General features: G+C 34.1%; 1 protein-coding gene across 1 annotated transcript; it reads left to right on the top strand.

Annotated features, from left to right (window-relative positions):
* Positions 1 to 2,984: 2,984 nt before the first annotated feature.
* LOC132644883 (linamarin synthase 1-like) lies at positions 2,985 to 5,530 on the top strand. Its single transcript, XM_060361538.1, has 2 exons — positions 2,985 to 3,790; positions 4,291 to 5,530. Exons 1-2 carry the CDS (start codon positions 3,283 to 3,285, stop codon positions 5,220 to 5,222), a joined length of 1,440 nt encoding a protein of 479 aa, XP_060217521.1. The 5' UTR covers positions 2,985 to 3,282; the 3' UTR covers positions 5,223 to 5,530.
* The last annotated feature ends 4,820 nt before the right edge of the window (positions 5,531 to 10,350 follow it).

Genomic DNA, 10,350 nt, shown 5'->3' with positions numbered 1-10,350 from the left:
ATGAAGGGGAAAAGGTCAAAAAAAATGAGAAAAAAGATAAATGATTTTCTAGGCCATAGAGAGGTGCCACGTCACCTTGTCTATGCCTAACTTCAAAAAATTACTTTCGCAGGGTCATTTTTTTAGGAACTTGTTTTGTTAGAGAAAAAGTTTTTCAAAAAATTTTGATAAACCAAACATGAGAAACTTAAAAAACACTTTTTGAAAAATGTTTTCCTCTGTACCCATATATTTACTTCAGTTATTATTTAGTAATAAAGATTATTAGGTTAATTTGTTTAAATTTGTTTAAAGATTCTAAACTAAATTTATATAAATATTATAATACAAACTACAAGTTTGGTGTATTAGTTAGATGATTATGATTATAGAAGAAGAAAACACGAATTATTGTTAGTATGGGGAAAATAAAATACATTATTAAATCTTAAATGAAATGTTACTATTATATTTAAGGGACAACAAAAGGGCTTTTGTAGTTCTCACAAAACTTTTCCGAAAAATGTTAAACTTTTCAATTAATTACTTCTAGATCCTAACCTTATTTTTTAAAGTCAAGTTTATTTTTTGTTTTTATGATCCACTTTTTAAAAGCTGTCGAATATACTGCCTTATTTACCTGTTTTCTATCTTGTATCCGGTACCCATTAGAGCTCGCCTAATCCAAATTCGTGTCGCACAGGGCCTAATTGGGGGGAAGCTCTCCCTATCAAGGATTTTTTCATACCCAGAACCGACCCCGAAACCCCTGGTTAAGGGAGGAACAACCCCCATCCGCTGCACTTTATTTTTCCTATTGATTTCTTCTATTGATCTTATCTATTAACTTGAAAAATAGTCATTTCTTTGCTAGATATTCTTGCTTCTTGTTGCTCTTTGTTTTCTTCATTTCATTTGTTGCTTATTATAGATTTTTACATGTAAGCATTTCTTTTACTTTGTATTTATACTTTAATGAGCTCATATGTGTTTACCAAGATTAGTACAAAAATGATTTTTAGATAGTTCTAAAAATTATTAAATGATGCCATATAATGTTAAAATAAAGACAATATTATTAGTTAAGATCGGGTTATCTTTAAATCTCTTGTTTGGTTAACTAAAATTAATCTTTTAAACACAAAATGAGTTTGCAGTAGGGCAAAATTAGAGTGTCAGCTACCGATTTGATCGGATTCGGTAGCACTTTGGTCCAAATTCTGTATTTGTCTTAAAAGTTCAGTAACTATGTACAAATTATTAATTTAGAACTAAATAACTTAAAAAATTAGGATTCGAAATGGATATATTTCAAATTATGGTTCCGCATTTAATTTTGAAGTAAATAATTTTATCAAAATGAAAGTTAAGATATTAAAGGAGTGAAATGAAAGTTTTGCTTTTATATATTAAAAATATACTTATTTGAAGTTTAATTATTACCAACATAAATTATATTTCTTTAATTAAAAATTACTTTTTATATCTAGAGTTGGGTCCGGACTTAGCACGGGCCTCATAAAACTAGTATATATATATATATATATAACAAAGAGTAGTAGACAATATATTAAGCCAAGTGACAAGTTAATAAAAACTCATTATTATCAATATAATATTAATAGTGAATAAGTCCTTAAAAAAAGTTATTTGATGACTATATGATCGCTCCCTTTAATTTCAACGATGCATTGAAAAAGTTGATAGTTAAAATATTGTTAAAATAATGTGATCTAACATACGCAAACTAATAATTCAGCCCATAATTTAACATGATTAGTATTCTTCAATATAATTTGCATGTTGTGTTGGTATTAATATTTGTTGGAAAGATCATGAATATAAAGATTGCATTTTCAAAGCAAAGAGAATCAAATCAAGATTGTTATAATTATTACTTTCTCCTTTTTTCTTTTAAAAACAATCAACGCCTCGTGCGGGTACTTATTCTAGTTCCTTGCAATAGCAATAAAAAAACGTTACAATATTTTCATTAAAACCGTTGCAACATCCTCACTAGCTATTACATAAAATGATACCGTTATGTGTTTGAACAGTTGCATTTGATTATATCAACCGTTGCAATGAATAAAGGGAAATTGTTGTAATTTGCAATTGTTATTGCCTATTTCAAGGAACTGTTGCCATTGATCCGATTTCTAGTAATAAAATGTGGAATTCAATTGCAGGTAGACGTATAAATTAATCGTGTTCAATATATACATTTTCTCTCCCCCCCTTTCCAACTTGCTTCTTCCTCATTGAGTCTTCTTGATGAATTTTCTTCCCTGATGTTTATTTGATTCCTCTCCAGCTATCTTCATATGTCTGATGTTGATTTGATTCCTCTCCAGCTATCTTCATATGTCCTGAACTTCCAATATTATTCCCCACCACAATAAACAGCAAAAGATAACACTTCCCTTAATAGGGCCGATCAACTCAAATTGAAAATTAGTCACTCTGTATGTTAGAACAATTGACATTACTTTATATTTATTCTTTTCATCATTTTTTTTGGTCATATATACTATAGTAATAAGTGGACAGGGAATTAACTATTTATCTTACCAATAGATTTGACCGAAAGAAGACGCAAAACAAGTTGCGTATGGCACCACAATTACAAGAAAAAGACAAGAGTATTAGTCAATAGTATAGATAAATGAATTGTAATATAATGGTCCAGTAAATACTTGTCTCCATTGGCTTTTAAGCTATATTCTTATCACCCTTTTGTCCTCATGCCAAGTATGTCCAATCAAGGTAGGAAATGAATTGTCAACAAAACTTGATGGAAGAGAATAGTATAAGTTGAATACTGAAAATGAAAGATCATATAGTTGTTCAGTGATTAAGCTAGCTGGAATTTTAGATATTAGTTGGAATAGTCAAACAAATTGTTAATAAGCACACATCCACCTAAGCATCTTCATTTTTGTCACCTGTTGTTTTATTTGCTTTGTACTCTTGTTATTTTGTTGTCGTTATTTTCCTTTCAATATTGTATTGATTACACTTCTTTTAAGCCAAGGGTCTACCGGAGACAATCTCTTTTTCCCCACAAAGATAGGGGTAAAGTCTACCCTCACCAGACCCCACTTATGAGGCTACACTGGGTTTGTTGTTGTTGTGGTCAAACAAATTGTTGCCAAAAGAAGCAAAATAAAAGATGAACAAAGATTATAAAAGTCGCAGAGCATTCTGATATGAAACAGTGCCAATGTTGGACTTATATAAGAATGGACTCAATGAGCAATAGTTCACAAGTTAACTGAAAAGAAACATCATCCCTTACTAAACATGGGCATTGAGTCTGGCAAAAAACCTCATGCAGTGTGTATACCATTTCCCGCACAAGGTCATGTTATACCCTTCATGAAATTAGCCAAGATTTTACACTCAAGAGGCTTCTATATAACATTTGTCAACACTGAATATAACCATAGACGACTAATCCGATCCCAAGGCCCTGAATTTGCGAATGCCTTCGAGGATTTCTTATTTGAGACTATCCCGGAAGGATTGCCTCGATCAGATCGTGATGCAACTCAAGATCCTGCTTCGTTGTGCGACTCGATTAGGAAGAACTGCTTGACTCCTTTTCGTGATTTACTATCAAAGCTCATTTCATCATCAGTTGTTCCACCAATTTCTTGTATAATATCAGATGGATTGATGAGCTTTGCAATTAAGGCTGCACAAGAATTTGGCATCCGCGATGTCCAATTTTGGACAGCCTCAGCTTGTGGTTATATGGGATATCTTCAATATCATGAACTAAGAAGAAGAGGGATTGTGCCATTCAAAGGTTCGTACTCAGGGTTTTAATTGAACACAATATTTTCGACGTGGAAGTACATATATGTGAAAAGATATTGAAATTTCAGCAAACGTTAATTAGTCAACCCATAATTTCAAAAAAATACAATGTGTTCTGTGATAGAAACTTTGTTTTGTTTGAAGAGAAGTCATGCTGATTAGTAACGCTGGCATTAAATCTTATTGACTGTTTGGTTTGTTGTACTAAAAATAACATGCATTACATAATTTCTAATAGTACTGAATAGTGTGTATAAGTATTAGAACTGTATTGATATTGTTAATGTTATGGTTTACTATGTATAAGAATAATACTGAATAGGGTGTATAAGTAATATTGGTAATCGTTGTACTAGACTTAAATTTGCAACCAAACATTATACTAACATTTTATACCAACATTATTCTACCTAATACACCCTTCCAAACGACCCCTTAATTGTTGAACTTTAAATCTTGCTCATATTTGTATATAGTTTTGTTCAACAGATGATAGTTTTATGGAGGATGGTACAATCGATAGAGTTGTTGATGGGATACCAGGGATGAGAAACATTAGGTTTAGAGACTTGCCAAGCTTTATCAGGACTACAGATCCAGATGAGATTCTGCTAAATTATTTAGGTGATGAAGCACAAAATTGCTTAAGCACTTCTGCAATGATCTTCAACACATTCACTGCTTTGGAACATGAAGTCCTAGAAGCAATTAAAACTAGATTTCCAAACATTTTAGTTACAGGTCCACTTTCATTGATGGAAAAAACAATCCCAGAAAACAAACTGAGCTCATTTAGGCCAAGTTTATGGAAAGAAGAATTCCAATGTCTTGAATGGCTGAATAAACAGGAACCAAGTTCAGTGATCTACGTGAATTATGGATCTGTTACTTCAATGGCAGACAATCACTTGAAAGAATTCGCGTGGGGACTTGCAAATAGCAAGCACCCTTTCTTGTGGATTGTTAGGTCTGATATTGTGATGGGCGATTCAGCCGTTTTGCCTGATGAATTTCTTGAAGAGATTAAAGATAGGGGATTATTAGCAAGTTGGTGCCCACAAGATCAAGTTCTTTCTCACCCGTCTATTGGTGTTTTTCTAACACATTGTGGATGGAACTCTACGATCGAAAGCATGGCTTCAGGAGTTCCTCTAATTTGCTGGCCATTCTTTGCTGAGCAACCAACAAATTGTCGATATGCTTGTGCAGAGTGGGGAATAGGTGTTGAGGTTAATCAAGATGTCAAGCGCGAAGAAATTGAAGGACTTATTAAGGATATGATGGAAGGTGAAAAATGTAACGAGTTGAAGAACAAGGCGTTGGAGTGGAAGAAGAAAGCAGCAGAAGCAACTGCTATTGGAGGGCCTTCATGCAAGGACTTAGATAGGTTCTTGGAAAATATTCTCCTTAACAGGAAGTAAAAAATGGTGTCATACTATGTATGCTTATCTAATCATTGCCAGGCAGTGAGGATTCTCAGCTCTATCTAGTGCACAATTAATTCAGGAATAGACATGCATGCTTAGGTCTGTAAGCAGGAGAAAAGCCTAAGCAATATCATACTATCTTATATCCTTTAAATAAAATGTCTCAACTGAATTAATCGAAGAATATATAGAGGTGAATGATATCGTTTTCAGAGCTTTTCTGTTTTTTTGCTGTTCAATCAACTCCTGAAATATGTATTTTTTTTATATGAAAAATTACTTAATTGTTGCTATTTCAATCAAAAGCAGTTTTTTTTTAATTGAAAGTCACTTATCTTTTGCTTTACTATTATATTCGAAAGGTCAACCAATTAGTCTAAAAGTTCCTAGGTTTTTCTATTTTACTTTTGCTTGTACATGCAATAAAGTTATGTTTGGACCAAAGTCTTTCACAAAATAATTTTTCATGAGGAAATAATTATAGTGATTTTTTTATTATGCATTTTTATTGTAAGGTGGTAAATAGTCGTGCTAAAATATTTTAAGATACCTTTAATATGGTGCAATATTTTTTGCTTTAAGTCAAGTCCGTACAGTTTTTCTAAATGGACTCACTTACACCATTAAGAATATTCAACATCTTATTTAATAGTTTCTTTTTCTTTTCTACTTTTCATGTGAACAATAACCCTCAGTAGATTACGATTCAATTCAATATTTTGTTCGTTTAGGTTTGATTTTGTCATAGCTCTATAATTCGGATGATAGTCCGATTTTATCACGCTTCAATTCGAGTTAGCAAAGCAATGTCTTGTTGCATAAAATTGATTCCAAACTCGAGGGCCCAATCTCCGTTCGGCCTGAGGAAACCTTTGCTCGGCTCTGATATCTTTTGGGAGACCTATGCGCCATAGAAACTGCCTACCCATTTTACGTTAAGAAATACGCGGAGTAACACCCGATAGAACAGTTAAATCAAGACATGTAGGTGGATCGACTCATCAAGTTTCCATTGGAATAGGATCCACACAAGGAAAAGCACTTGCCATTCATTGGTTATGAGCATATTGTATTTCATAAAAATTGAAGGCAATATAATCCTTATGTAAGGGCCATCCGATCCAACTTCTAGGCATTAAGATACGTATCAACGCGGATGATTATCATAAGAGATTCCCAATATATCATATGATTCTAGTGGTTTTTTCAAAAGGACTCATACTATTAAGAATATTCAACATCTTATTAATAATTTCTTTCTCTTTTCTACTTTTCAAGTGAAACTTTGTTCACACACGCACAACAATCTCCCTCATTCAACTAAGTTGCATGACCCATCATGTTTCATGGGCTACTTTGGAGATTAAGTGTGTCCCATCCACGTCATTCCCGATTAGCTGTATTCCCAATTTGCTCTTAATTAGAACTTGACTCCATAAAGTGTAGTTCCCAATCTCGATTAGCTTATTTCAACTTGAATTTTGTATTGTAAGTAGACAAATACTAATGATAATTGTGATCAGTTGTAGTCATGTTTTTTGCCAAAAATTATGATTTTGAGTTCAAATACGATGATGAATCTCTCAATTTTTTTTCTAATTCACTGAAAAAAACCCCCCATATCCATTCGACCTAATCAAACGAGCCCTTAATGTACTTTTAACTACCATACATTTGCTCTTAATGCAGATACAAAGATCTTGTTCTTATTATTATTATTATCGTAGAAGGTTGACAACTGAGCTTCTTACTAATCTCTGGAAACATCTTCTTGGTTTGATGTTAGGCTTGGCCAGACAGCCAGTTACCAACTTCCAACCTTTAAACGGAAGTTTACCAAAGGTCTGAAGTTGTGAAGTGGCCAAGAATAACTTCGATCCGAAGGTTGGAAGTTTGAACTCACATTTAAAGTTCATATGTATCTAAAGTTAGGCTTTGGTCCAAACTTCAAACCGATAATCTGAAGTTTGAAACTCCAGGCCAGCGATTGAATATTCAATCTCGATGATCTGAAGTTTGATTCGGAAGCACCTTAGTCTTAAAAACTTTATAAACTTCGGCTATTCTTTATATAGGGGTCATAAAAACGGCTATTTGTGCATTTCTTGTAGAAACGAATTCTATTAATAACTTTAAAATTTTCAATGCTCGAACCTGAAACCTTTACTTAAGGCAGAGGCAGATCTACATGGTCACATGTGATTCTACGTGAACTCAATAGTTTTTGCCTAAAACATGTACATATGTTAAGAAATCTACTAAATATTTATAAAAATTTGACTAGGAACCCCAATTATGATTGCATATTAAATTGATGGCGCTATAGGAAACCAAAAACTTGGGTCACTCATCCATCCCATCACATCTCTTGGTGATAATATTTTTTTAGTACGGAAAAGGGCTAAATATACCCCTGTACTATTGGAAAAGGGCTAAAAAAATCTTTCGTTATACTTTGAGTCCAAATATATCCCTACCATTATACTATTGGTACAAGTGGACATCCAATCCTACATGGCACTAATAATAGATGAGGTGGATACCACGTGGCATGCCACCTCACAAGCCCTAACCCATTTTACTCTTCCCTTCTATTTGTTCGTCCACCACTAAATTTCCTTCCCCTCCACCACCATTGCCATCATTGCCGCCACAAGGCAGAAGGTGGATATATCGATGCAGCTTGAAAATCTTCATTCCTATTGCACCACTTTCTTTTGGGGTTTTAATGCCTGTCAATTGGACTGGGAAATCATTAGAGCACATTGAGTAATTGAGGATCTAACACTCAGTACCATTAATAAACTTTCGATATCCAATGTCCCACCTGGATTACAGAGGTGAGGATTGAGTTTTGTCCATTCTGTCTTGGTATTGTTGTGAAAAAGCTACTTGCAACCATTTTATAAACTGAGTTTGTTCTGTAAAATGCTCATCATTAATAATTAATTTGCGCTTCTATTACCATTCAAAGTTTGATATATCTGGACATTTTATTCGTTTTGGATGAGGTCTGCCTTCTGCCGTGTGGCGGCAATGAAGGCAATGGTGGTGGAGGGGAAGGAAATTTAGTGGAGAAGAACAAATAGAAGGGAGGGGTAAAATGGGTTACGGGTGGTGAGGTGGCATGCCACGTGGCATCCACCTCGTGACATGCTGTTATATCCCGTAATTTTATACGTCGAGTTATTCGCAAGAGAATCGACTCAAGTTAAAGACGGGATCATTTTCGGGCACGAAACAGAAATCTTTAATTTCCGGTCTCTATTAGAAAATGAATTGCTTATGAATTTTACTTAGTGTAAAAATATTAATGGAAAGTTGGGATTAATTTACCATGATTAGATTATTAAGTGGGGATTAGTGATTAATTAATCTAATTATCGAAAAGTTGGCCCCACGACACGTGGCGAGATTTGGTTGGACTTGAATAAAGATGGACACATGTCATGAAAATTGACACATGTCCACTTTGTAAAGATAATATATAAGTATAAGTGGATGACTAAGTCATCACATATTCCACAAATTAATCTTGCAAATTAGGTTTTAGAGAGAAGGGCTCTCAAGCCTAGAGAGAGAAAGAAGTTCCCGCGCCACTATTCACGGGCGGCGTTACTGTTCACGGTGCACTATTCACGGCGGCGCTACTGTTCACGGGTACTGTTCACGGCCAGCCCATTTTTGCCCCCTTCTACACAATTAATTGGAGAGGTTTGAAGATTAAGAGGAGGAAAAAGATGGAGCTCATGTTAGCCATGGCAACTCACGGCCATGGCTTTCTTGAAGACATTTCATGGTGAAAAATTAGAGCTTGTCTCTAAGGTAAGATTTAATTCTTTTCTACATGTTTTGGAGGTAGTTTAGACTTGTATGGCTTGGTAGATGTGTGTTGAATACAAACGGGTTATGTATGTTGATGTTGAATTATAAATTGAGCCGTGTAAGGGGGGTGTTTTGAGTAAGAATGAGGAATTGATTTTAGTAGCATTATGTAGGAATTAAATGGTTAAATTTAAAGTTGTGTTGTTTTATGGACATATTGCTATCCTTGCTAAATTGAAAGGATTGAGGGTATGATTATGTTCATATGATTATTGTTGTTATCATGGGTTATGTGATGTGAATGAAGGAAATTAATGGTTAGAAACTTTATAGAGGTCGTGTGGGTGTGTGAAGAGGAGTGTGGCCGTGAGCCATAGTAATGAAAGAGAATGGTGAATTAAAATTTATTTAGCTTGTTAGAGGTGTCGTTGTGACATTGATGACATAGATAAAGGGTTAACGAGTTGAGTTGGTGTTGAAATTGGTTGTATGTTGTTATGAGAAATTATGTGATTTTTATATAATTTTTATGCAATTATGAAAGTAAGATGCTAAATGTGAACTATGGTTGTTATTAATGAATTTGGAAGAAAACAATGCGATTTGGTAGTTTCGTTGCAATTGTAGAAGTTTCGAATGGAATATGGAAATGGGCGGAATGGTTCGAATCCTTGGATATTGTTTAAAATGTTATTGAAATATGTTTGGGTAATCTTGAGTTAGTTAATGAATATGGAAAAATGTTGATATTAGTTGGATGGTGTGAAGTTAGAATGGAAGAGTTACATTATGTGGAAAGGAAGGGAAAATTTTGGATTGTTGGAAATGTTGTATGAATTGCTTAGAATGTCTTTAAGTATTGTTGGTATGGATTCGGGTTAGTATTTAAATATATAAGCATCGATGTTGGTTTGAAGGTAAGTCGTCGAGTTGAATTTATGAAAGTTGTTGAATGATGTAAAAGAGAGTTACTATTATTATTTTGCCTTTCGAATCGGTTATCAATGTTACTAGGTTGGTTATTGTGGTTGTTGTTGTTGATTTTGGACGCGTTAAATTCTCGGGTTGGCCTATTTACAGGGGAAATGCTGCCCAAATTTCTGTAGAATTTAGAATTAGTTTGGAATAAATGGCTTAAGTACCTATGGCTAATGTTTGATATTCGTTGGCGTATTCATAGGCCTTGGGGAGCCCGAGGCGTAGGTTGGGATTAACTTTAGTTGGGAAAACTTGGAGCGCGTACGAGGTATGTAAAGCAATCTTTCTTTCTTTTGGCATGCCTTAGTTTTGGATAGGC

This window comes from Lycium barbarum, chromosome 6 (assembly GCF_019175385.1).
Source record: "Lycium barbarum isolate Lr01 chromosome 6, ASM1917538v2, whole genome shotgun sequence".
NCBI classification, from domain to species: Eukaryota; Viridiplantae; Streptophyta; class Magnoliopsida; order Solanales; family Solanaceae; genus Lycium; species Lycium barbarum.
Note: the sequence above shows the minus strand (reverse complement) of the source record. Positions and strands in the feature narration are given on the sequence as shown.